Raw genomic sequence first — 27,785 nt, 5'->3', positions numbered from 1 at the left:
TCTTTGGAGATTTAAGTCCTTTGCCATTTTTAAATCAGATTTTTTGTGTTATCATCCCATTTTAGTTCTGTATGTATGTATTCTTTTTTTTAAGAGAGAGAGAGAATGAGAATTCTTTGATATTCATTTTCAAGTTCTCGGGGGACACAACATCTTTGTTTGTATGTGGTGCTGAGGATCAAACCCGGGCCGCACGCATGCCAGGCGAGCACGCTATTGCTTGAGCCACATCCCCAGCCCTGTATTCTTTTTTTAATATTTATTTTTTAGTTTTAGGCGGACACAATATCTTTATTTTACTTTTATGTGGTGCTGAGGATCAAACCCAGTACCCTATGCATACTAGGCAAGCACTCTACCACTGAGCCACAAATCTAGCCCCAAATTCTGCATGTATTCTTGATGTTAAATCCATACATTGTGCAAATTGCAAATATTTTCTCCCAATCTGAGGATTGCCTTCTTACTCTCTTGAAATAGTACCCTTTCATGCATAAAATGTTTAAGTTTTGATGAATAGTTTGGTCTATTTTTCTGTTATTGCCTGCAATTTTGTTGTCAAATACAGCAACCTTAGAGTTCCTTATTTTCTTCTAAGAGTTTTAGTGTTAGATCCTGTGTTTAGGTCTTTGGACCATTTTGAGTTCAGTTTTATATATGGTGTTAGGTAGGATCCTACTTCATTTATTAGCACATGCCTGTCAAACTTGCACAACACCACTTGTTGAAAATAGCCTTGGTACTTTTCTCAAAAAATATTTCATTATACAGAGGTTTCTTTCCTAGGCTTTTCTATTCCATTGGTCTTTATATACCAGAATCAGAGCATTCTGAAATCCAGGAGCGTGAGTCCTCTCACTTTGATTTGGCTGTTCAGGGTCTTTTGAGATTATATCTGAACTTCAGTGAGCATTTCCCCACTTTGCCAAAAAAAAAAAAAATTTTGATAGAGATTGCATTCAATCTGTAGCTCACTTTGAGGAGTACTGTTATGTTTCCAATTATTTGTCTAATTTCTTTTAGCAATATTTTGTAATTTTCATTGTACATATGCTTTAGTCAGTTTGTATTGCTGTGACCAAAAGATCCATCAAGAAAACACAGAGGAGGGAAAGTTTATTTGGGGCTCATAATTTCATAGGTCTCAGTACATAGATGACCAACTCCATAGCTCTGGGCCCAAGTGATGCAGAATATCATGGTGGAAGGAAAGCAGCTCAGAACATGGCAATAGGAAGCACAAAGCTCTGCTCACCAGAGACAGAATATAAAGCCAAAGGCACACCCTGTGACCTACTTCTTCCAGCCACACATTACCTGCCTACAGGTACCAGTTAATCCATGTCAATGGATTAATATGCTAATTAGATTAAAGCTCTCATAACATAACCATTTCACCTCTGAACATTCTTGCGTTGTCTAACACACGAGCTTTGGGGGGATACCTCATATCTAAACCATAACAAAGTCTTTCACCTCCTTGGTTAATTCCTAAATATTCTTCTTGATGCTATTATAAATAGAATTGTTCACATGATTCCTTTTCAGACTGTTCACTATAAATATATAGAAGTGCAAGTGATTTTTGTGTTGATTTTGTATTCTGCCCCTTGTCTGAATTCATTTGGCTGAATTCATTTAGCTCTAACAGTCTTTTTGTAGATTCATTAGGTTTTCTACATATTAAGATCCTGCAATTAATTACAAGTTATAATTTAAAACGATAATTTATAATGAGATAAATTTTTTCTTGCTAATTTGAAGGCCTTTATTTCTTTTACTTGCCTGATTGCTCTGGCTAAGACTCCAGTAGACATTGAGTAGAAGTGGTAAAGGTGAGCATCCTCATCTTGCTACTAAACTTAGAAGGAAACACTTTTGTCTTTCTCCACTGAGTATGATGAGCACTGTGGGATTTTCATATATGGATTTTATTGTATTGAGGTAGCTTCCTTCTACTAGTTTGTTGAGTGTATTTTCAATCATAAAAGGGAGTTAAGTTTTATCAAATGCCTTTTCTCACTGAGATGATCGAGTAATGTCCCCCTGCCGCAGTCTGGCTGGGCACAATTCAGGAGCTACTTGTCAAAAGAAACGAACATTATTTTTAGAACACACACAGCGCACCACACAGCTCTTCATGAATTCCCTCAGAGCCCAACTGCCACCACCAGCTTCCCACAAGCCTCTCCCACAAGCCTCTCCACCTCCCCCTCTCCTCCTGCTCTTGAGGCCGGTTGGCTGGGTCGCGTGGGCGGAGCCAAACAAAAGTCCCCCAGTGAGCAGCTCCTGATCTGAAAGGTGGGGAAACAGCCCAATGAGCATCACCACAGAGGAGCCAATCAGTTGGCAGCTAGAAGTTTGCTGGGGCCGCTGTGAGCCAATCATCAGCTGGCAGCTGGAAGTTTGCTGGCAGCTAAAAGTTTGCTGGGGCCCCTTCGGCTGTGGCTCTCAACATCCCCCCATTAATATAATGTATTATATTTATTTTTATATTTTGTCATCCCTGCATTCTAGGAATCAGTCCCACTTGGTCATAGTGTATAATCCTTTTCAATCTGTTGCATTCAGTTTCAAGTATTTGAAGTGAGGAATTTGCATCAGTATTCATAAGGGATGCTGGCCTAAATAATAATCCCACTGTATCCACAGGCGCTACATTCTAAGACCCCCAGTGGATGCCTGAGACAACAGTCCCAAACCATATATATATATGCAGTTATGTACTAAATAATAGATGGTTTGGTCAATAGCAGTAGTCCATAAGGTTATATTCCTAGTGATGTTGTAACTTAGTTTGAGAATATCTTATGATGTTTGTACAGTGAAGGACACATTTCTCAGTGTATCCTTGTCTCTTACCTACACATGACTGTACATACATACTTAGGATAATTTATAGGATTAGGCACAATAAGAGATTAACAACAGAGCTGGAGGGATAGCTTAGTGGTAGAATGCTTGCCTTGCATGTGTCAGGACCTGGGTCTGGTCACCAGTGCGTGTGTGTGTGTTTGTGTGTATAAAAGTGCACATATATATTTATAATATATATTTGTAATAGTACAAATATAATAATATACTACAATAAAATTGCCAGCATCACTATTCTTGTGTATTCTTGTGCTTCAGGGCTATTACTAAGTAAAGGGTGGCTGAACACAAGCACTGATGTGCCCCTGAAAAGAATGGATATTTTGTAGCTGGAACTAGGTTTGTATGTCTGTCACACATAGCTGTTGTCCCACGAGTCTGTTATGCTGTTTGCTTGTCTTCATTCTTTCTTGTTCTTTATGCTGTGTTCATATATTTTAATTTCTTGTTTTCAATTGTCTTTCTATAAAAGTTTGCTCATCTTTTCTTCCCCCATTCAAATCTGCTGTATCCGTCTAGTAAAAATTGTTTCTTATATTTTTCTCCTCCAGAATTTTCTTGATTTTTTATAATTCCTTTTTCTTGAAACTGATTTTGTTCATTTATCATCATCTAATTCCTTGACTATATTTTAGAATTTTCTTTTTGGTACTAGGGATTGAACTCAGGGGCACTTGACCACTGAGCCACATCCCCAGCCCTTTTTTTTTTTTTTTTTTTTGTATTTTATTTAGAGACAGGGTCTCACCGAGTTGCTTAGCATCTTGCTTTCGCGAATGCTGGCTTTGAACTCATGATCCTCCTGTCTCAGCTCCCCGAGCCGCTAAATCTTTTGTCTAGTAAGTTTAATGTCTGGACTTCATAAGGGACAGTGTGTTATCTTGATTCTTTGAATGGGCCTTATTTCCCTATTCTTTTGTATCCCTTGTAATTCTGAGTTGAAAAAAGCATTTCACCATTATAACTCTAGACATCAGATTCTCTCCTTTTCTCAAAATTTGTTGGCTGATTTATTTTTAAAGGCTTTTATCCAGTTGTTTTGATAGCAATTTTTACAAAAACTGTTCTTTGTGTGATCATTCAAGTCTCTGGTTTCTTTCTTCTCATTCATCTACTTTGACAAAAATTCCCTTAAATGTTCTAGTTTTTGCAGACTGACTCTGTGCTAGGGCGGTTCTCCAACATGGACCACACGTGAAAGCTTAGGGTCTTTGCAAGTGTCTTCCTAGGCATGTGTGACATTCTAAATTGTTCTTGTACACGACTGCTTCTCAATGTCCTAATTCTCAAAGCCTCATTCCAGCTTCTCCTCTGGGCCTAGCTGGTCTATTTTACATCTCTACCCACAATATCTTGACCCAGGCATCAGTAGATCTTATAGTTCTTAAAGCACTGCCTACCTTCCATCCTTCAGATGTTGAACAGACAAGTTAAAAAATGTTTCCAATAATTTGTAAATAAGGTCTATTCCACATCTTCAATTTTCTGGATGGAAACTGGATTTTTACTGCTTCAAGAATGAGACTGTCAATCACTGTGCCTGGGGTGGGGGAAAAAAGTAAAAGTCACAAAATTTTCCTACCATTTTGAAGATGGTTTTTTAGTTGGGCATTCTCTTGATTGCAATGAACCTCTTGACTATTTTCCAGAGCTTTAACAAAGTTGGTTCAGACAGTTGCTTGTTTTTGTTGTTTCTTTTGGGGAATGAGTTCAGAGCTTCCTAATCCATGATTTTGCTGGTGTAACTCAAGTGAATTGTGTGTTAATCCCATCTGTAATTCTAGTATTATGATATGACTATGAACAGAGTATATTTATTAAGAACCAAATGTATGGTGATTGAATTTTGTTTAGTGAGAATTAGAAAAAGATTAAGACTGTCTCAAAATTCTCCACAATCTGATAATTTGCATTTAAAACCAATATTAACCAATCTCACTGGCTGTGATAAGTCATTAGAGATTAAAAACTTTGATAAAAAAAAGTTAAAAAATGAAAAACTCCATATAACTCTTAGCACCAAAACATTAAGACATTTATTGGCTTCTGCCAGTGTTTACAGTTGCATACATTCTAGTAACTAGTCTTCAGTTGTGGCACAGGGCAGAAGTGAATATATACAATAAAAATAACGTAAATACTTGACTCCTTATCCTAACTTATATAGGGCCCACGTTAAAATAGCTTTCTAGTACACTCTACATATATATTAATTTTGTTCATCAAACAAAGATGTTATTACAGATTTCATTTAACATTTTCATTAAGCCGACTCATACTCAGTTTTTACAACTGAAAATCAAATCAATCGTGGAATCTCATGATTTACCATCAGGGGAATTTGGGGTATTCTGTTTCCCTTAAAACTGATTTTATGGCAATGCTAATTTGGACCAGACCGTATGGGTATGACAAAAGCAATTATATTTTTACTTGAAAGGTTCTTCAGATTACATAGAAAGTTCTAGATTTGTAAATTTATTCTTGCAATATAATTCTTTGCACGTTTATTTTTTGTTAAATGTGCAGTGTAAATCATGGCAAATCTTTTGCTCTCTGGCTTCATGGGTTGAGATGATCCTTTAATTTTAAGCAAAACTGAAAAAATAGTAATGAAACAACCTACTGTTACATCATTCCACAGAGTATATCCCCAGGTCCACCTTCCCTCCTTCTCCTATTTCTATTTGGCTGTTAGAGTTTTCATTCTACTTGGACCAAAGGGAATGGAAATATGTTCCTTGATGCAGCCTTTTATAAAGCAAACTACAGCCCCACAAATGATTTTGTTTTCAAAGTATAAGAAATCCGTGTTTTTAAGTGTCTTGATTAAATAAACCATCATATCATCTGATCTTAAGACAGCTCAGCATGTGAAGACAGTAAGGATTCACCTTTATGTCTCTTTTTTTTTTTTATGTGATCATTTTTGCAGTTTCACAGGTGGCTACAATGGTTTGCCATCTCAAGGAATTTCAGTAATTACTCTTTAATGCTTGCTTGTAGGACAGATCTTTTAAAACTGTAATATAGCTCTGACTTTAGTTAAATTACTTCCATACAACCTCACAGCCTCTGAGATGCAGAAAGGATGGCTTTTGTTATTGAGATATACTATTACTTCTATTGGGTCAAGTTCTCCCCTTTTTACTTTGTACTAAGATTACAACCATGTGATTGAATGATTTTATTGTCTCTGACAAGTGCCAAAAGGCTAACCTATTAAAAGAAACCCCAAAACAATGTCAGATGTTTAGCAAGTTATCCTGTGGCAGATTCTCCTTTGAGAAGTAGCAAAACATTTTGAGTATTAATTTTTTTAAAAATCCATGTAATTCTCATGCCTATTTTATTCATAATTTCAGCTTTTAAAATCCTCCTTCCTCTCTTATTCAACCAATTCTGATTCATATCAGGAACAAGATTTCTAAAATATTTGTCTATGTTTCTACTTAAGCATATTCAAGGACTAGGATTTTGGAGTTACTAGCTAACTGATAATACATATCAGTGTCAAATAACAGAAAAGTTAATAAATAGAAAAGTTAACAAATGGCTAAAGAGAAATACAGATTAAAAAAAATCTCTCAATCAAACTTTTCTTTGGACTTTTCTGGAACTCCAAAAGGAAGTAACTCTTCAGGAATATTTAAAATACTCATAAAATAAAGGAACCTTTTAAGTATTATACAATAGCAAGAGAAAAATCTACGAGGTAAAAAGTTGGGAGAAAAGTGACAGAAAATCAGGAACAATGTTAATACATTTGCTTTTACTTATATTGCAAGTTTTCTACTGTCCTGTTAAAACCCCTAATCATTATAAAAATGCCACGTCATTTATCTCACTTTATAAGATCATATACAATAAAGCCCTAGGGATGGAAGAGGAAGGCTGCTTAAGCAAGCTGATTTGTATTTTGTAAAACAAACAGTCTGGAGTCAGGCAGGTCAGATCTGCTATGGAGGTACTTCAACAAAGGTATACAGGGACCCAGAATCTCTGTCTGGTTTTCTTCCACAATGGGGTACTGCCTCCTTGGCAGCATCCAAGATGGTTCATGACCAGATGTACATTTCAAACAAGATAGAAAAAGAGGCAGAAAAAGAGAATCATTTCCCATCATGTTCATCAGCCAAAAAACAATTATACCTGCAAGAGACACTGAGAAATGTAGTCTTTGTTTGTTTGTTTCTATCACTGTGATAGAATAAAAGGTAAGAATGGATATTAAGGGGATACTGGTATTCTCTGCCCCTCTCAAATATTTGTGTGTCAGAAATTCAAACTTGAATGATAGGACTGACCAGCTAACAAATACCTACATTCCAGCTTTTCATTTACAAAGGATTAGTTTGCTTTTGAAATACAGAAAAGTATCTGAATGAGTTTGTAAGGTATGTTTTATTGGTATAAAATCAAAATAAGGTGATAGAATTTTCTGGTCTGCCAATTAGCTATACGAAACTATATGAGAAAAATTTCTTCTCTTGGAATTTCTTTATTAAGGAAAATAGTTTTATTTATAAAAGTCTCTCAACAATTTTATCTGACTGAGCAACTTTTAGAGTATCAAAACAAAGTTAAATTTTTATCATAAGTAAAAAAGTAATTATATTATTACAGTATCTGGGGGGGAAAACTGGTAAAATTGGAAAGCAGAAAGATTTCTCAACCCATTTCATTTTTCTCTGATATTAAGGGAGGAAAAAAATATCTTCCAGATTCTGCTAAAAGGTCATTTACCAATACAAAGAGGTAGATGCAGAATGCCTTAAATCTTTATCTCACTGGTGAATCACCCTTTGATCATTCCTTGCAGGAAGACTATTGAAAGTCACCTTATACAGCAGCTTCGACAGGTGAACACAGCCACAACTTCTTTGCTTGTGCCCAACGCAAAGCTTTCAACTCGTGTTGTGTGTTGTGTACAAAGTTGTCCTTCATCTAATATATTAAAAATTACCCAAATGTGATCTCAGAACATCTATCAAAGCTACAGAACAGACAGAGCTAAAGTTACCTTTTTCTGAAATATACATATCCCAAGTTTCCATTTTGTGGAAAAGGCAGAAGTTGAAAGTCAATACTTTGAATACTGCAAAAGCCACTTTAAAGATGGCTTTATTTAGATGACCCCAGGTGAATCAGTGCCATTATTGTTGTATAGCTGTGAAACAGATCATCATCCTTTACCTCGTTACATTTTCTCAATATAAAGTTCCCAGTGACTATCCGGTCACATCCAATTTCTCCATTTCCAAAGAAGCCAAACAAGGGAACATTAGGAAAAAACTTCCTAAATGCATCAGCCTCGACATTCCCTTTGGCTCTATAATACTGAAAGCCCCTGCCAACGCATGCAAACATGAAGCCAATGGTATTCTGTTCTGGAATGTTGGCTGCTTTCAGGCGCTGCATGGCCGCCTCAGCAGTCTTCTCATCATTGACATCCTCATTAAGAAGCACCGTGGCACTCTGGATTCGGTGCCCACTAAATGACAGTCCAGCCACGCCTGTGGCATCAATATCCAGAGGGTTTCTGAAAAAATAGAAGAGGGGCAATGTATCATGAAATACCTAAAGTATAGAAGAAAACCCCTATGATGCACTGAGGGAGAGACACTGCTACCTTTAGCAGCCTCTGCTTGGTCAAAGACCATATCCCAGATATAAGTGGTATGTTAGATTGCTGAAGGCAGATCAAGAAGTAAGCAGCTGTCCTTTTCAGCCACAAATACAAAGATATGTCATGCAAATTCACCAATATTTTCTCATTTAGAAACCTAGTTAGTGAAGCTTCTTGGTATGATTTACACTGTGGTATTCTTCCCTACCACCTGTCAAATTCTGAAAGAGATATATTTAAAAATAATCATGGAATTTTAAAACTTAATTTTAAATAATTAAATATAATTAAATTTTAAATAATTAAAAATAATCATTTAAAATGAATTAAAAATTAATTTTAAATAATTAAAAATAATCATGGAATTTTAAAAGTTAATACTCCAGAAGTCTTAGCTTTATGTTTGTTGTGTAAACAAATACTTACTTTGAGCCTAGAATTTGGCTTAGTCTGATCATAAGGACTTCTGCATTGTCTTTATTTACCTGGCACTTTTTTTTTTTAAATGAAATTTCATCCTTAGAAAATATCAGAGTTATAAAGTATAGATAGTGAACACCCACTAGGGGAAACAAAGTAAATGCCTTACATTTCTAATTTCTCTCATTTTATCAACATATGAATCTATAAAATGGTTAAGATTCACTGGGCTAGCAGGAAACCAGACTCAATAAGAACAGCCTGTGCAAAACCAGTTTGAAAGAGGCAGAGTCCATCTTTTTTTTTTTTTTAATTGTTTTTAGTTGTAGATGGACACAATATCTATCTATCTATTTATTTATTTATTTACGTTTTTTATGTGGTGCTGAGTATCAAACCCAATTCGTCATGCATGCAAGGCAATTGCTCAACCACTGAGCTACAACCCCAGCCCCTCCATCTTCTTTTTAGGTTCCCTTTTGTCACATTTCCTCTTTGGCATACAATTGTAATACATGTTGTCACTTTCTTGCCTCAATTATTTATCTTTTGGGGGGCTGAGGCAGGTTGGGGTATCCGCTCGCTGTTAAGATGGAACATTTATGGACTCTCTTAGCCACTGACAGAGAACAAAGAGTACATTAAAATTAATGTGTGAGGTGTAATTATTTCAGGGGACTTATTTCCCATATTGGTATAAAAAATAGATGATAAATAGCCACACCAATAGATTTATAAGTCTGAAATAGATGTTAAATCACCATTGGTTTATTTACAGTTTAAAGGTAATAGCAAAGAAGAAAATCTAGGGAAGAGGGAAAATAGATAGTGCCACTGAGATTCAGATGTATGTAAAGTCTAGTATTTGTTATCCTACTGTCTAAAATTTAATGTACTTTCTTTCTCACTTGCAGTCCAGGGACATTGGACTTAGCTGTTTACTTTCCCTGGTACATCAATGGAGGCTAGCAGGAGAGACCCTGTAACTGGGATGATGTATATTACTCTTTGTCCCATGTCACCATTCCAGGATCCAAATACTAAACACAAATACAGTGAGGAATAAATACTAGTGTTTAGAGATGGCATTGGGGGTGGAGTAGGAGTGCATGTTACTGCTTTCAGAAACATGTCCAGAGCTCAAACTCAAATTTGAAATAGAGACCCTGTGCAGCAACAAAATGAAACAAGATTGAGAAGGAAATAATGGATCCAAAGATAGGATATTTCTATCTCTGAAAGCAAAAGTTTTAGTAATAAAATCAATTTTCAGACTTGAAACAACCTTTCAAAATGGTACAGAATTTCTAAAATTATATGTTGAAAACCAATAAAATACCTGCAAGATGTTCCATGGAGAAAAGGTTTTGTGACCAAACAGATTTGAGAACTGCCACAGATGTTATTCCACCCCACATCCCTAACACCAGAAGATTTCTAAAACACTGAACATATTAGAGGCTCTGTCTGGGAAGTTCTGCCCTGAAAATACACTTTAACCATATATGTCCTTTTAAAGAAGGAAAAACAGAGAAAGTGTGGAAATAAAATGGCTATAGTTTGCTCAAGAGAATTCCTCTGTGAGCCTTAGAACACACTGAAAGGCTGCAGTTTGCCTCCATCTTTAACCTCCAAACAATGCTGTCTAAAAAGAATATAAGACCCTAGACTAGTATTTGTTATCCTACTGCCTACAACATTTTCCAGTCATGGAGCTTAGACTAACTAGCTGTCTGTCTCAAAAGACTGCTTACTGATGACATTCTTGCAACAGCCCCTTATACTATACAGCTTAACATGTGGACAGACCCCAACCTCAATCTAAAGTCACTGAAAACAACTTGAGCAGCAGAGTCAATCCATTCCTCCCCCTTTCCCTTTAAAAACCTAGTCCTCTTTCCCCTTAACAACAAAACATTTGTCTGGTTTCTAATTGAACCTGTGTCCCTGATTAGCAAATCTATTCTGTACTTGGGGGAAAAATGCCTTTGCTTTTATTTTATTTTAACTTAATTTATGATTTCTTGTTATGCAGAAATGGCATATACTGAGGTCACAGAGTGCCAGAACTGATCAACAGGCAATGTTGAAAATCAATTTTAAGAAGAATGTGAGTCCAACTAAGAAGACATTCTTAAAGGACAATACAAGTTATGTTTAATTCTTCAACTATAAGCAGAATTATGTTGAGTAAGCCCCTTAACCTAAGTCTACAGTAATGAAAACCTGAGACCATTTCCCTTCGTTCACAGAAGAAATCAGAAGCACAGAAAGCTTACTTTTCAGAAGTAAATGATGACAGGTTGTCCACCTGGCCTCCAGCCAAGATGATATTCATATCACTGAAAGTGCTGACTACTCGCTGCAGGTAATTACTGGCTCCCACCTTGCAGCAATTATAGCCAAAGACGAGGACCACGCGAAGTTCAGGGTTATCTAGAAGACCTGCAGAGAAACGAAAAGCAATAATTAAAAACAGCCTTAGAAGAGGAATTATCTTATACATCTTGCAAAATGAAATGCTACTGCTAATTACTGGCACTCCTAAGGAAGTGCAATTTAGTGCTTCAGCTGTCAAGTTTCCCATTTTTTACAAACTTTTAAATACTAACTCAAATTCTTAGCTGCAATTATTTTTTTTCATTAGAAAACCTGTTTGAAAATAATACAATCAATACCCAACAAGTAAGAAAGCAATTATGTACTGAGCAGCAGCTCTCTATGGACACAGCTGGTTCCAAACAGATCACCACCTGAAATGAAAGGGACACTGGTTTGCAGAGAACAATAGGATTATCAGCTGAGGAATTTAAAGAGCCAAAGAAATTGCAGACAAAACGCACCAACTACATGTAGTGGGGTAAATGGTACCCCCTACAGTGTATATCCACCTTAAACCCAATCTATCAATGTGAGCCTCTTTTTGGAAAAAGAATCTTTTCAGACCTCACTAAGGATCTTGAAATGAGATCACCTGAATTATCCAGGTGGACACTTAAGTCCAATGACAAGTGCCCTTAAAATAAAAGACAGACAAAGGAGACAGACAGAGGAGGAGGCAATGTGACCACAGAAGTAGAAACTGCAGCGACGCAACCATAAGAAACGTCAGCGGCTATAAAAGCAGAAAGAGACATCAGATTTGCCCGTAGAGCCTCCAGGAGTGGGGCGCTACTGATACCTTGATTTCAGACTTCTGACTGCTTAAATGTGACAGAATAAATCTGTGGTGTTTTAAGTCATCAAGGTACTTTCTTACAGCAGCCTTGGGAAACTACTATACCACAGAAATACAGGATCTGTCCACCTACTGCAGGGAATAGGTGGGAGTGAAGGTGGATTAGCCTTTGGAAAACAGGAACAGGTTTGACCTGTGGCATACGGACTAAAAGCAGCTAGCAACAGGGGGCGGCAGAGTCCTAGGGATCAGGCTGTGTTTGGGCTCCCAAAGCTCCCTCCCAGGGTTTCACTTGAGCCTCTGGCACCTTGTTTTTGAACATCAATTAGAAATTCAATAGCATTATCAAACAGAGTGGCTTCTGGGACAGGAAAGAAATCCAAAACCTAACCACACTCGTGTTTCCATTTGATTTGGCCACATGACTTCCATCTTGATAGACCAAAGGTGAGGTTACTAGAAATAAGGCTCGTTCAACAAAATATGGGGGTAGAAAAATGACTAATTACCAAAATCAAATAATGATTCTGGGAAACTGCCTCTGGGTCATTTCTTATTCTCTACACAATAAATTACTGATCTGAATAATGAAAGGATGTTGTTATTTCATAATACCGGGTCTCACAGATCACTACTAAAGTGTCTTTTTCTTCTATTATAGACCAGCCTAGCAAATTCTGAGAGAAAAAAAAAATTATAAAACAGATTTTCAGTTAGAAAATGCCTCTGGATCAAGGGTCTAATCTTATTTTACAAACAAAATTGATAACCCCAAAGAAGTGACTAGCCCAAGATAATGTCATGGCTATTCAAAGAAAAGTTAGGAAATTACTCAATCTACTTACTGAGTAGTCTCAATAAAGTCTTCAGTGCAAAAGGGAGGGATATGACAGAAATATTACTTCAGTAAGCCCAGGGCCGTCAACACACTGATGAGTGCCTTCCCTCCCAGCTTCACATCACTGAAGCCGGTCAGTCCCCTTTGCTTCAGTTACCATTCATCACCTGATGGTTCTCAAATTTGCATCCTGCATCCCGACCACTCTCCTGAGCTCTGACAGTCAACTGTCTACTTACTATCTCCATCTCAAATTCAACATGTTCAAAACAACTTTTTTTTTTGAGAGAGAGAGAGAAGTTTTTTTTTTTTTGTTTTTTTTTTAATATTTATTCTTTAGTTTTTCGGCAGACACAACATCTTTATTTATATGTGGTGCTGAGGATTGAACCCAGCGCCGCACGCATGCCAGGCGAGCACACTACCGCTTGAGCCACATCCCCAGCCCCTCAAAACAACTTTTAATAACTTGATTCCTCCAAACTGCACCTTCTAGTCCATTCTTTACTGTGAAACTGTACCCAGCCAAAAACCTAGGTGAGATCAATGCCACTTCTCTTATTCTCAACGTCAAATATTGCATCAGTCACCACATGCCATCCATTTACCTCTGAACCTTCTCTGGAATTGATCTACTTCTCTTCAACTCCACCCGCTACCACCCTTGCCCAAAATGCCACTTCTTCTTGCCTTAACCAATACAACAGCATCCTGTTTTTCCTGCATCTGATTTTTAAAAAATTTAATGTGAATATATAGCTATTATGTACAAGATAATGTTTTGAAATATGTACACTACAAAGCAAACTGAACTCATCCTGCATCCACTCCTGTGCTACTCTACAACGACCAGCACCCTGCAGCCACAGTGGCATTTTCCAGAGACATTTCTGATCATGCCATTCCTGTGTTGAGACTCCTAGCTTCCCAACAGTCCTCCTTTGGCCTTCCTGACTGGCCTCTGCCTGCGGGTTCAGCTTCCATCACAGACCCCTCCTCTCATGCCTCCCAGGCAGGATATTCTTTAGGTTTCCCAACTGAGCTGTGGGAACTCACTTCTACACCCTCACGGGAATTACCAGGTTTTTCTATTTCATTCTTTGATCTCTTGGCTATCTTGCTGGGGTTTTTTGTCAGCGACCAGCAAAGAATATAAAAACCACCCACGATACTCCTTCCTACCCAAGCCTCCTTTCCATCTTCCCAAGGTTCTATTAAGTCTATTAAGCCCCCTGGTTGTATGTTTTCTAGCACATCTGTGCTTCTACCTGGCAGTATGGTTTTTCATTCAGTCGGCCTGCCCTGCTGACTGGGAGGTCCAGAAGGCCGGGACAATGTCATCACAAACAGAGGTTTACATGCAGCATATACCCAGTTTTTCTTTTTTCAAATTTTCCAAAAATATTTTTTAGTTAATGCACCTTTATTTTTTATTTATTTATATGTGCTCCTGAGAATTAAACCCAGTGCCTCACGCTTGCTAGGCAAGCGCTCTACCACTGAGCCATAACTCTAGCTCCACAAACTGATTTTCAATGAATAAGTAATGGCTTTTTATGAAATTTTACTGAGATAGTAGATAGTTTTTACATCCTTAAGTAGATAGTTTTTACATCCTTAAGAATCAATTGTGGGTTTTGCACCCCCTTCTCATTCCAGAGACTAATTTTAACACAGAATATCATACAGACCTTACAACAATCTACACCTACTCTCTTAATGCACATTCTGGTAAGATTCCTCCAAAAAGAATATAACAGTATTGTATAAAATTATATATACTATGACACTAGGTCAGATTATGTCATCTCCTATATGCAGGGTCTAGCTAGTAGAACTATAATTAAATCAAACACAAGATCCCTTGTCTTCAGGGCCATTGCCAGTTTTATAAGAGAATTTAGTCCCTTTGCTTATTGTGAGCCTTTCACAGGACATCTTATAGTTGCTGCAGTTATGTACGATAAAGTAAGTGAAGACAAACTAAGTCCCTAGGCCAAATCCAGCCCACATCCTCTCTCTCTCTCTCTAAACAGAACTTCATCTGAGCACAGCCATTCTTCTACGCACGGCCAACTGCATTTGCACTCCCACAGCAGAGCTGAACGGATGCACCTAAGACTATCTGGCTGGCAAAACCTAAAACATTTACTATCTGGCCCCTTACAGAAAAACTTTGAGGGACACTGATATGAACAGAATGCTTCCAGTGTCATAAAAGACAAGAAAAGGATCTGGCCCCAGGTATCTGGTTCAGCAACCCAGGCCCCACATCACAGCCTCCAGCCACTCACTCACTCCTTGTCTAATTGAGATGGTCCAAATTTAGAAACACATAAAAGTGGGACATAAGACAGCATGAGAGAACAGAAATTACCATCCCAATCTAGGCAACGCTTCAGTTTCCCAAAGGATGAAAATGATGCCTTGGCTCAAACTGATCACAGCAAGTAGCTCAGAAAAGGACAGTATATGAAAGCATCACCAAGCAGGATAAACCTGGGGCTGTGTCCCCACTCCTACATTTGGTCCACAAAGCAAACATGGTCTAACAAAAATTACAATTTTATCATAAAATGGATGCTTTCTTCTGCTCAAGATTTTGGCTTTCTTTTGAACTGACAAAATGAGGATTCTAGCTTCAACCAGGGCTACGTATAAGAACCCCACCGAAGACTCCCAAGGTGCCCAGGATAACAGAGGAGGAAGAACTGCCCAGGGAGGCATACCACTCCTCCAGACAAAGGAAGCAAAAAGATTTGGCCAGAAAGCCTTCAGCAAAAACATTAAATCAAAAGCCAAAACAAGTGTCTCAGAGGGGGTCTGATTTTCCTAATTGTTTCTCCCACATCTTGCTGCTTCTGTCCCAGAGTTCCCTACATCTGCTCTCTGAATCACCACTATCCCTATCTCCTAGATACAAAATTCAGAAGTTATCACTAAGTCCCCCAGTCTCTCTACTCCCTTAGATCTAATCATTTGTTAATTTCCTCCAACTGATTGCCTTCTCTTCAGGCCCTTGTGCTTTACATAAGTCATTCATTTAATCTCCATAACTCTGTAGTTATTTTCACTTTATAGAAAAGTAAACAGGTTTAGAAAAGTTAAGAAACTCATCCTAAAAGCCTGGACAGTAGCAGAACTAGGGCAGATAAAAAACTGAATTCTCAATAGCTACACTACCCTGCCTCACAGAGCTGGCTGTTTAAACTTTCCATACTCTTCCTAAATATGTCTGCCATCCTCCAATTAAATGGCCTGCTGCTCATAGCTGCTAGTCTTAGTTGCTGATGCCCAAATTTTGTGTTTTGGCCTTTTTTACATTGTCAGGGGTAGTTGTAAAAACTAGTCTTAATGTGGCTAGTCCTTTTTTCCCCCTGATTACTAAACCAACCAAATCTTCTCTTTGTTGCTACACATTTTTTTTTTTTTTAAATTCCTGCTGGGATAAGTGCCACTTCAAATAATGGAGACTTATCTGTACCTTAACTTTAATGAGTTAAAGTCCAATCAGTTTATTTGCGGATGTAGGTAAAAGGCCTTCACAATGTTTTGCTTAAGTAGCTAGTTTGTTGCTTACTGCATTAAGTTTTTTTCATCAAAACTTGGACCCACAGCCAGCCCTCTACCTCTTCACATTCACCTCTCATGATTCACCTCTTCCAGCCACACTTCCTGTCTTTTGGTCCCAGTACAACCCTGAATATGGATAGACTGTGCCTTCCCAGACCTTTCCTAACACTTCCCAATTTCACTATGCCAGTTCCTATCTTATTAGTCCACTTAGAGACAACTTGTTTCTTCTAAAACCTTTTATAATAAATGTTTATTTATAAGTGTAAAATACTTTTCAGCTTACAAAAACAAAACTAGGCAAAACTATAAGACACTATTCAAAGAGCAAGAATTCCTTCAAAATCCATAATTAAATACAAATAAATTTATTATCCACAGAGCACTAATGTAATTGTTTTCATTCTGTCCTCTTGGGCTTTAAGGCAAACTATTTAAAAAGCAAACCAATTCTAACAAAATGTACAGTACTGCTTTTCAGCGGCGGCAAGGTCTGGCCCTGCAGCGGACGTCGGATTTAATCGTTAATTTCAGCACTTCCGCACTCCTTAATCTCCAACCTTCTCAATAAAATGATTTGACACCAAAAACAAAAAAAAACAAAATGTACAGTACTAGCTTCTGTGAATCACTGGCTTGAATTAGCCATGTTGCCAGTAACAGGTGTACTTCATTTGGATTTTCTTAAGGGAAACTAATATCCACCAACAAGCCAAAGTTAAAACAAAGTTAACCAACAAAACAATTAATAATAAATAACAGTAACTTACCTACTTCAGTAAGTTGATGTCTTTCAAGTGTTAAGTTCTTTGGATCTTTAGTAAAATGAAAGGGCTGTATTTTTATTCCTTCAATTTGAGGAAATAATAGAGCAAAACCAGATTCTCCAATTTCTATTTCCTGAGGTCGATTGCTACCTGTTCCCATTGGAGTTACTAGGGGAAAAAATTGCAGTTTTGAGAACAGATTCAATAAAAACAGAATTTGATTTGGTAACAATGTAAATTGACCAACCCCACCTAGATAACTGCAGTTTAAGTCACTAATACAAATGCCAAGCTAAATAACCACTATTGGGGGTAAATTATGCTCAGCTTTGGTGTTTTTAGGGTGTAATGTCATGATGTGTATAACTTACTCTCAAATGGCTCAGAAATAAATGGTTTTTATAAACAAAGAAAAAACAAATGTTGCAAAAATTTTTTCAATGGAGGATACAAGGGTGATTACTGTGTATTCATTCTATCATGCTACTTTCCCACAGGCTTTAAGTTTTTCAAAACAAAAAGTTGAGTAGCAAATACTTTTTCATAGTAAATCCACTTTTAAAAATTTATCCCAAAGAAATTTGCTAATTATGTAAAGTATATGTATGCACAACTATTTTTATTATAGATTTAACAGAAAGTAAAAGGGAAAAAACCTAAATGCCCTACCTTAGTATTTAGATTAAAAGCTTCATATATACAACAGAATGTAGCCATTAAGACTGATGCCAGATATGTTATCTGCTGACGTGAAAATATGTTTGTAATGTGCTGTGCATTTTAAAGGCAGATGTAATAGACTACCCCCTCCCCAAATTCATATAAGGCCTAACTTCTCCTTTGTGATTGTACTTAGAGATAAGGTCTTTAAAGAGGTAAAAGTTAAATGAGATCATAACAGTAGGCACTATTCCATCAGGATTAAAGTTCTCATAAGAGGGGAAGAGACACCAGGCTCACTCTGTACAAAGACAAGGTATACAAAAGGACCAGAGAGAAGAAGGCTGTCTGCAAGCTTCAGGAAAAACTAATGCTGAACTTGGACCTCCAGCCTCCAAACTATGAGAAAATAAATTTGTTGTTTAAGCCATCCAGACAGTGGTATTTTGTCCAACCCTAGCAGACTAATACATAATACAGGAAGTTACAAATCACAGAAAATTATATTCTGTTTTTACCTACACCACAAATATAAACACAAACCTCATAAAGTTAATAGAGTGGTTAAGTCCGTGGTGCTTAATTTTTTTTTCTTTTGTGTAATACTAAATTATTATTACTAGTGTAAAAAAGAAAAAAAAAACTGGCTGGGGTTGTAGCTCAGTGGAAGAGCACTTGCCTAGCTTGCATGAGACATTAGGTTCGATCCTCAGCACCACATAAACATAAACAAATAAAATAAAGGCATTCTGTCCATCTTTAACTACAAAAAAAAAAAAGTGTTAAGCATATCACAAACCAAATGGACCAAATTTAGGGCAAAATGAAAAAATATATATACTCAAAGAGAAAATTTCCAAGTCAAACCAAACCCACAAAATATATTCTGAATTAAATACATGAAAACAAAAATTCAGAGTTTATGATAAGGCCCTTTGTTCCACGGAAAATATCAAAACATAAGAGCAATTTTTTATATGTATTTAGAAGACTGCAAAACAATCTGAATTAAAATAACAAGACTCTTTTGTAGAAATTGATATACTGAAAATGTATGTGAAAATGCAAAGGACCCAGAGAGCCAAATAATCCTTAACAAGAACACTGATGTCTACAAGAATCCAGATGATATTATTTGGTTTAAGGATAGAAAATAGATTGAGGGAAGAGAATAAAACCCAAAATCAGGCTCAATAATTATTTTTTAAAATTTTACTTTAGTAGGTAAACACAATACCTATATTTATTTTTATGTGATGCTGAGGATCAAACTCAGTGCCTCACACGTGCTAGGCAAGTGCTCTACCACTGAGCCACAACTCCAGCCCTGGCTCAATTATTTCTAACAAATTATTTTTGACAAAGTTGCCAAGACAACATAATAAGGAAAGAAAACTCTCAAAGACATGGTGACAGAATAACTACACAAACATGGGGAAAAAACTAACTTTAAACACCTACCTTACAAACAAATATAAAATTAACTCAAGTTAGGCCACAGAACTAAATATTAAAGCTAAAACTATACAGTTTATAGAATAAAACATGAGATTAAACACCTTTGTAAATCTGAGATAGACAAAGATTTCTTACAAAGGACATTTAAAAAATTAACTATGAAAGAAAAATATTGATAAACTGAACTTTAGTTTTCTGCTCATTAAAAGAAACTATTAAGACAATAAAAAGCCACAGACCAGGAGAAAACATTTATAATACCTACACCTGTTAGAGGACTCAAACTATATAAAGAGCTCCTATAACTCAATAAGACAAACATTCCAATAAAAAAAAATCAGTAAAAGACATTTCACAAAAACTGACATAGAAATAGCCCATAAACTCATGAAAAAGTTCTCAGCATAATTAGTCATTAGAAAAATTTAAATTATAACTATCATAAGCCTCTAGATGCCCACTATAATGGCTAAAATTAACAAGAATCATGACTATTGGGATATGGAGCAAATGGAACTCTCATACATCACTGGTTTGGAAAACTGGTGTTTCCTTTTAAGTTAAATTTACATCAACACTCAGATCCTCCTATTCCACTTCTTGGTGACTGCCTAAGAAGAATTTTAAGACCTATACACAAAGGCAAATGTTCTTAACAACTTCATTCATAATACTTAGGAACTGGAAATTATAACAATGTTCATCAAAAAGAGAATGAGAAAACAAATCATGATCTACTTATATAATAGAATGCTACTTGAGAAATTTTTTTAAAGAATTACTGATTAACATAACAAACAAATCTCAAAAACACATTGTTAAAAATATTTATACTGAGTGAAAGATAAAACACAAAAAGAGATCACGTCCATTTATGTGACTTTCACAGCAGGCAAAACTAACCTACAGTCAGAAAAATCAAAATAGGTTTTCAAAGGCAGGAATTAACAGGAAATGAGAAGAAACTCTCCCAGGTGGTGGAAGTATTTCCTATCTTGACTAGTGGGTTGATTACAGAAGGGCATAAATTTGTCAAAACTCAATAAATTTTAAACTAAAGATGTTACATTTGACTGTAGGTAAAGTTTATCTGTGGAAAAGTAACATATGCACCTGTAAAAAATGAACAGATTTTTCTAAAACTTGAAAATTTTCCAACCATAAGGAAGGAAGATGGGACTAGTAACTATCATGGCTGTTTTAGAAACAATCACTGTACAGTGGCCTAAGAAAAATTATCTTGGTGGAAACTTTGTTCAGGCACATGAGGAACTGACTCAAAGAAAGTACCAGCTGTAGGGGAATCAGAAACAGTAAAAAGGGTAATAGGGAACCAAGAAGATACAAAAGACCAAGCCCTGACTAAAGGAGCTGGAATGGCACTGTCCTGACATCAAGATCACAGCAGAACTTAGGGGGATGAGAAACACAAATCAAAACTAATGCCGAGTAAGGCAAGGCTCACAAGGGAGAGTGTCACCCAGGTCTGGCCCTATCCTCTCTCTCCTCCCCTATTCCCCTCGGCAGAAATTTTAAAAAGGAAAAACTTGTATGTTTAGAGAAGCCACAGGAGATACAGAGGGGAGACCAAGAAAATGATGCAAGGAAAAAGAGCTATGATTCTGTATTTATTAGTAACCAGTAATGGTAAAGAAATGATCAATCATTTAAGGACAATTCAAAGGTTTGAAGAAAACCAGGGTCACTGCTATCGTTTCCTTAATCCAATCAGAAATGACATGCCTGAGTGGGTGGACAGAATAATAGTACAGTAGTGGGGAGCTGATGAAACAGTCCCTAACAACTATGTATTTACCCTATTCATTTCTAAACACTTGAAATGAATAGGGTTTCTTTGTTTCATTATACAAGATTCCCAAATTTATAGCAAAAATCTTTTGGAGCTGCAGATATAGCTCAGTGGTGGCGTGCTTGCCCTGGGTTCAATCCCAGGTCCACAAAGAAAACAAGTTTTCAGTGAAGATTAAAAATGCCAGATTAAGGAGAGCTGGGGCTGAGGCTCAGTTGGTAGCACACCTGCCTGGCATGTGTGAGGAAGCACTGGGTTCAATTCTCAGCACTGCATGTAAATAAACAAAATAAAGGTCGGTCAACAACTAGAAAAAGAGGCCGGTTAAAGAGTACTAGGTACTACCAAGTCAGAACAAAGAAAACAATAATAGCTAACATTTGCTTACTGCACATCTCTTTTTAAATGCACTACATGTATTAATTCATTTAATCCTCACAATACTCCAGGGATGGTTCTATCACCACCATCATCATCCCATTCCATTGATGGGGTAACTAAAGCCCTACAGACGTCAGATAACTTACTCAAAGTGCCACAGATACTAAACAGTACCACTGGAATCCAAGTAGGTATGTATCTTAGCCACTATACCTGTACTGCCTCAACAGACTCTCTTTCCCCCATTACCTACAGAAAAGAATAAAATAATAATAATAATAACAACAACAATAAAAACAGCAAAAATTCAGTGATCAAACATTCCCTCTAATGAATGGCTATTGAAAAGAGATGCATTATATTTGTTTTATACAGGTAGCAGCACTGAGACTTGAATTACTAACTACAACAAACTTAAGTCAAATGAAAATCATGGCAAATATGACCAACTTTATTGTATTTTGAATGACCAGAAAGAATAATGTGCTTTTCACCTACAAATAATTCACCACTCTATAGGACCCCACTTAAAGCAAGGAAGAAATCATCAAGTTGCAATTTCTCTCACCTACAATTCCTGGGGCCACAATCCCAAGGACTTGGCATCGTTTTGGGAATAGCTTCTCAAGTGCCAATGCGGTTTCCATAGTAGTTCTTTTCCTTGCTGTAATAATATAGTAGCAAAATTATTAGATATCATCCATTTACATTTAAATCTGACAATGTTTTAAAAAAAAAAGGCAAATATTTGACAAGAGAATGATTTAAAAGAAAGCCTAAAAACAAAAGGTTTCTCCACTTTGGCTCCTGCTTTATATTTTAAACTCTAAATCTGACCTTTAGCATTACTAGTTTGTTTTTGACATTTGTTTATATACCGCTCTTGGCCCAGTGACATCAAATTTAACAGCTGCAGCTAAATTTGAGGCTTGCTGTTTACTGTACCTCTTTATTTAGCTGATGTTACAGCAGAACTACCATGACTGCAGAGTCAAATTAGACAATGATAAACCATTGTCTAAATCAAACTCTGGGCCTCAATGTGCCCATCATGGATGCTTCGTCTGCTTTTTCTCTTAGCAAGCCAAGAACACACAATTACCTACAGGATCTGTAGGTAAAAGGTAAAAGGTACCTGTTAAGCCAGCACACTAAAAGCCTTGCATAGGCAAAGTCATAAGTAACGCCATAAAGAAGGTACAGAGTGAAATGGGGGTGGGGGGCTTTTTCTTTTGATACTTACCTCTCTTATGGCCACGACACTCTTCTAGACTAATAAAAGTTTCTGAATCAGCCATGTAGAGAACTGTCTGTGGTAAGATATGAACATTCTGTAAAGAAAACAAAAAATCAAATTGAATCCCATAATCTGTGACCACTTTCATGGTATCTCCCTGGTCCAAACTACTGATGCCCCCCCTACCTTCCCTTCCTTTAGGACAATGTTTGGTTCCGAGTTTGTCTACTTCTCATTCTTCACTCTAGCCCTTGCATTTTAAGATCATTTTACTGAGCACCTAATTACTTCTTGAAGTCAAATCCATCCCAGCCCTCAAGTTCATTTTTATAATGGTAATTTAAGCTCTTAAGTACCAGCAAAAGATGCCACCTGCTTTAACAGAAACCTTTCACCAGACAGAAGGTGCGATGCTGCTCTATTACTCCTCTCCTTGCTGCCTAGCATGTCAAATAGTCCAGGCTTTCCTCATATCTAGCCCCACCTTCAAGCTTCCTTGAAGGCCCTTAGTTTCTTATTATCAGACATGCCCATTTCCCCAGGTCCCCTGCATCTCTCTTCCTGTCTTAGTCTGCTCCTAGATTCTCTCAGTACTTGGGATCCTTATTTGTGTCCTATTTCCTCTACAAGCAGGGCTTGCTTATTCATATTCATTGATTTTTCACTAAACTTCACATTACAGACATGGTTGAATTAAAAAAAGGATGAAGATATTTTCCTTTTTGTGTGTGTGTGAAAACCATCAGAATAAAATACTCAGTTTATAATAAAGTTTCATTATTGGTCAGATGGGGAAAAAAGTTGATTCATTATAATTTGGTAAGTTCAGAGTAGATTCCAGATAGATAAACTTATAAGATACTAAGCATGATGACCAGTGGTAGCCTCCAGGCTGGATATAACCTATAAATATACATTCGTTGCCAAAATTTAAAATTCCACAAAATTTCTGGATAAAATGAGGGTTTCCACATTCTTTTGAAAATCAGAGCATTCTAACAACACAGACTGCATGCCTCCTGACAAAAAGACCTGCTATGGCCTTACTACTCCTCTGAGCCACTACTCCACTTTAGCTGCCTTTCTGGCCGTCAGGGCATTTCAGTCTGTGATACCTAGGAAAAGGCCCAAGAGGGTTAGGGCTTAGTACCGCCTCTGCCATATGCCAGCAGAATAACCCTCACAAAGTTTTTAGGCTTCAAGTTTTCTATTCTTAGACAAATATTTGAAGTCTAGTTCTGAGATGTTATGATTCTGTCTTTTTTAGTCCCCCTGAAAAGCAACTGCTGAATTTCCCTAATTCTTATATAAAAATAATGCCTGCCATGGTAAAAAACTGAAAACCACACAAAGTTTAAAAAAGCATGGAAAAAAAAAATCTCAATTCTAATCCCAAAGGAAACTTATGCTAACATTTTGGAGCTTATTACTCTTCCCTTTTTGTTTTTAATAATACAGATTAACTAAACATAATTTGTAATCTGTGTTTTTCACTTTCATTAACATTTTGTTTTATCATTAAATGAACCTTAAAGTTCATCACGTAATGACTTCATTTATTAGATTAACATTAGGTTGTTTTTAATTTCCTGCATTATAAATGAAGCTCCAAAGAACATTTCTGTGGAAAAGTTTTTACTTGAACTTCCAAGTTTTTCCAAACAACAAACCTGGAAAGAGCAGGATTTGGACCAAAGTATCAGAAAAGAAAATTTTCCAACAAGTCTGCCTTTGTACACTGACCAGCTCCCTGGGTCTGGGTCCCAGAGCCCAAAAAGTTAAGGTGAAAATTGACACAAAGAAACAGGAAACAGGGGCTGGGGTTGTGGCTTAGCAGTAGAGCACTTGCCTCTTACTTGTGAGACCCTGGGTTTGATCCTCAGCACCACATAAAAATAAATAAACAAAATAAAGATACTGTGCCCATGTATAACTAAAAAAAATATTAAAAAAAAAAAAAGAAAGAAAGAAACCGGAAACAGACCATCAGTCACATATGGGGCACTCATCTGCTATCTAAATATAATAAGAAAGATGAGAGCCAAGTTTTTCATTGTCCAAAAGGGAGGTACAAATATGAGCAGAAAGATAGAAAGAATCCTATGTTGGATTATGTGCCAGGTGAGTGGTGCATGCCTGTAATCCCAGCAATTCAGGAGGTTTTGAGGCAGGACTATCACAACTTGGAGACCAGCCCCAGCAACTCAGAAACCCTCAGCAACTGAGTGAGACCCCGTCTCAAAGTAAAAAATAAAAAGGACTTGGGATGTAGCTCAGTGGCAATACACCCCTAGGTTCAATCCCCAGTTCCACCATCCAAAAAAAAGAGAAACTCATGAGTTTCCAGATATAGATGGATAGAAATATGGTTATAAATGGGCAAGAGATGTATATACATACATAGGCATGTTACATTCGGCACCCACATCTGTGAGTTCTGAGTTCAGGGATACCAATCGTGGTTGAAAAATACTCAAGAGAAAAAAGTTAATCTGTACTGCACATGCACAAAATTTTCATTATTCTCTAACATTATTTTCATTATTCTCTAACAATACAGTATAAACTATGTGGTATTTCCATTGTATTGGGTATTAAGTAATCTGAAGATTACTGAAAATATAGACGGATATACATAGGTTATCTGCAAATACTATATCCTTTACATAACGAACTTGAGTATCCAAGGATTTCCAAATGTGGATGGTGGGGAGTAGGGATGGGGTTGTCCTAGAACCAATACACAGTAGATCCAAAGGGATGACTATAGATACATATATACACTCCTTGGTTCTGTCCACTGACTGGGCTTTAAAGCAGTAAATCTCTCAAGAGCTAAGAGTACACTTAAAGTCCAGATTTTAGCTTCTAAATACCATTCTCCACTTAAAGGAACCAGGGCTTCTTGGAGAAATCATCAATCTTAGGACTGAAGCAGACAGCACTTAACAAGCTTAAACCACATTGTGCCAGAAACCAGGCAAGTGTTCAAAGATGATGGAGTCATCTCTGGAAGACAATGAAGACAGCCTGAAGGGGCTCCCACTCATCAAACTGGGGATAATTTGAACACCAATATAAATACTGATAGTAACAGATATACCCTTGAATAACAGACCAAGAGTATTTACAAATATAAGTGATTAAACTGAAAGAGGACTCAAACAGTTTCAAAGTATTTCTCCACAAAACACTCATTACAGCAGGAAACTAATTTTACAGTAAAGACACCTGACAGATACCAAGCAAATCAAGTAATTTAAGATAATCTCCTCAGTAATGAGACAAATGAAAGCCATATGCTACCTGAAAGAAGGCCATGAGAAGAGCAAACATCACTTCTGTGCAGTTCTTGCCAAAGAAACATAATCTGAATTGAATAAACCTCAGACATAACCAGTTTATGTATGCTCTACAAAACAACTAGCTTCTAATATTCCTAAGTATCAAGATTGGGAAAGTCAAGAAAAGCTTGAGAAACTGTTCCAGACCAAAGAATCTGAACTTTATTTAAAGTGACTGATTGGTAAAAGAATTCCCCACTGAATCCTTTTGTTATGAAGAACATTACTGGGGCAACTGACAAACTGAATGGAGTCTGAGGCTATCTGATGGAAAAAAATAGATCAACTACAGTTTCCTGATTTTGATGGCTGCGTTGTGATTATGTAGAATTTTCTTGTTTGTACATTATACATACTCAAGTACAGAGAGTGATTAGAGTATCAGGTTGACAATTTACTCTCAAAGGGCTCTCTTTCACACCCTAGTGAGATATCAATCTCACTGTCTAACTTCACAGTCCTCGTTTTTACCTCCCACTTACTGGCGCACCTTTTGAAAAGGGGGCCCAGAGATAGTAAGTAGTACAGGGCAGGCGTTGAAATACTTGGGAATAAGTTTTGTTTCTTGGCTTTCCAGTGTGTAGCATTGAGCAAGAGACACTCAATTGCATTACCTGCAAAACAGAGACGAAAACCACTTGCTTCAAGGGAAAGGGTCTGTGAAGCTTTCTTAGAATAGCTAACATCTGATGAATAGTCAAATAAATTACCGTTACCATACAGTCACTAAAGCTATCGTTTATTACATAAGGCTTTTCACTGGCACAAGAAAATGTTCTTCAACAAAAACAAGGACACATACAATACTGGGATTTTTAAATTTCAATTCCCAAAGGCTGACCCACCAACCCTGCAACTGACTGCAGACACCCCTTCTTACTTGCCTCAAGCTCCTCTGCTACCACGCGGACCAAGCAATGCCCCTCCAGGTGGCCGGCCTCCGCCAGGCCCGCGGAGATCCAGGTCACACTTCGATGGGTCCGCAACACTCTGCGAACACACTCCCTCCACAAGCGGCACACACTGGGAACGCAAATGCACAAAAGGTCGTAGGCATTCACCTCTTCCGTGGCTCAAAGACCGCCCCCCACCCACCCGCTAGCGTGGCAGCTGGAGATCCCTGCAGGATCCAACGTCCGCAGGTGAGGTAGGTGTGTGGGTACTGGTTCGGCCAAAGAGCCGAACGTGGAAAAAAACCTCAGGGGGAACTTCGCACTCAGAAAAGTTCCCGGAACACTACAGCAAGGGCACTTCATAGGTGGGGGTTGCCTCAGGACGGACGTGGGAGCTCTTAAGTCCCGAAGGTTTCTTCCCACCACGCCAGCCCGGGGAATGCCCACAGGTCAGCTTCCCGCCTCCCCCTCTCCTCACCCAGCCACCCGCAGCAACGCCTTGGCGGGCAGGAAGGTGAGCACACGCTCCACCACCTCCGCTAGGTTACTCAACACAAAGGTGCTCCGAGGGTCTGCGGAGGAGGAGCCGCAGCGGTCGCCGCCACCGCCCACCGGCTCCATTCCTCGCCAACCCGCTCGCACAAGCACTACGGCGGCTCGGAGGCACCTGGCTAGGCCGGCGTACGATTCCACGGTAAGCGCACACTGCGCAGGCGCAGGCGC

General features: G+C 37.6%; 2 protein-coding genes across 36 annotated transcripts in view; one reads left to right on the top strand and one right to left on the bottom strand.

Moving 5' to 3' along the window:
* The window catches only part of Nrg4 (neuregulin 4), a 202,647-nt gene extending 189,953 nt beyond the window's left edge, over positions 1-12,694 (top strand). For all 34 annotated transcript variants that reach the window (XR_009225257.1, XR_009225256.1, XM_058573787.1 and 31 more), the window contains one exon: positions 10,959-12,694. Coding sequence is in view for 32 of the 34 variants with exons in the window: in XM_058573787.1 (XP_058429770.1) it covers positions 10,959-10,996 (38 nt within the window). In the remaining 2 variants the exon portion in view is untranslated. The remainder of the gene's footprint in view (positions 1-10,958) is intronic.
* On the bottom strand, positions 4,888-27,723 carry Fbxo22 (F-box protein 22). Of its 2 annotated transcripts, XM_046427878.1 has the most exons (7): positions 27,541-27,723; positions 27,054-27,192; positions 22,832-22,919; positions 22,157-22,252; positions 17,283-17,447; positions 11,203-11,368; positions 4,888-8,416 (listed from the first exon to the last, which is right to left on the bottom strand). In XM_046427878.1, exons 1-7 carry the CDS (start codon positions 27,681-27,683, stop codon positions 7,999-8,001), a joined length of 1,215 nt encoding a protein of 404 aa, XP_046283834.1. In that variant the 5' UTR covers positions 27,684-27,723; the 3' UTR covers positions 4,888-7,998. The 2 variants fall into 2 exon arrangements, with proteins under 2 accessions (XP_046283834.1, XP_046283835.1); XM_046427879.1 differs by lacking the exon at positions 17,283-17,447.
* Between the last annotated feature and the right edge of the window lie 62 nt (positions 27,724-27,785).

Source organism: Marmota monax, unplaced genomic scaffold (genome assembly GCF_021218885.2).
Source record: "Marmota monax isolate L192 unplaced genomic scaffold, Marmota_monax_Labrador192_F-V1.1 WCK01_AAM20220418_F8-fsc00111, whole genome shotgun sequence".
Lineage (NCBI taxonomy): Eukaryota > Metazoa > Chordata > Mammalia > Rodentia > Sciuridae > Marmota > Marmota monax.
Note: the sequence above shows the minus strand (reverse complement) of the source record. Positions and strands in the feature narration are given on the sequence as shown.

Coding starts and splice junctions, on each gene's coding strand:
- Fbxo22 (XM_046427878.1), bottom strand. CDS start 27,683: ATGGAGCCGGTGGGCGGTGGCGGCGACCGCTGCGGCTCCTCCTCCGCA. Junction 27,193..27,540: donor GCGTTGCTGCGGGTGGCTGG/GTGAGGAGAGGG, acceptor TTGCGTTCCCAG/TGTGTGCCGCTTGTGGAGGG. Junction 17,448..22,156: donor TGTGGCCCCAGGAATTGTAG/GTGAGAGAAATT, acceptor TTTTTCCCCTAG/TAACTCCAATGGGAACAGGT.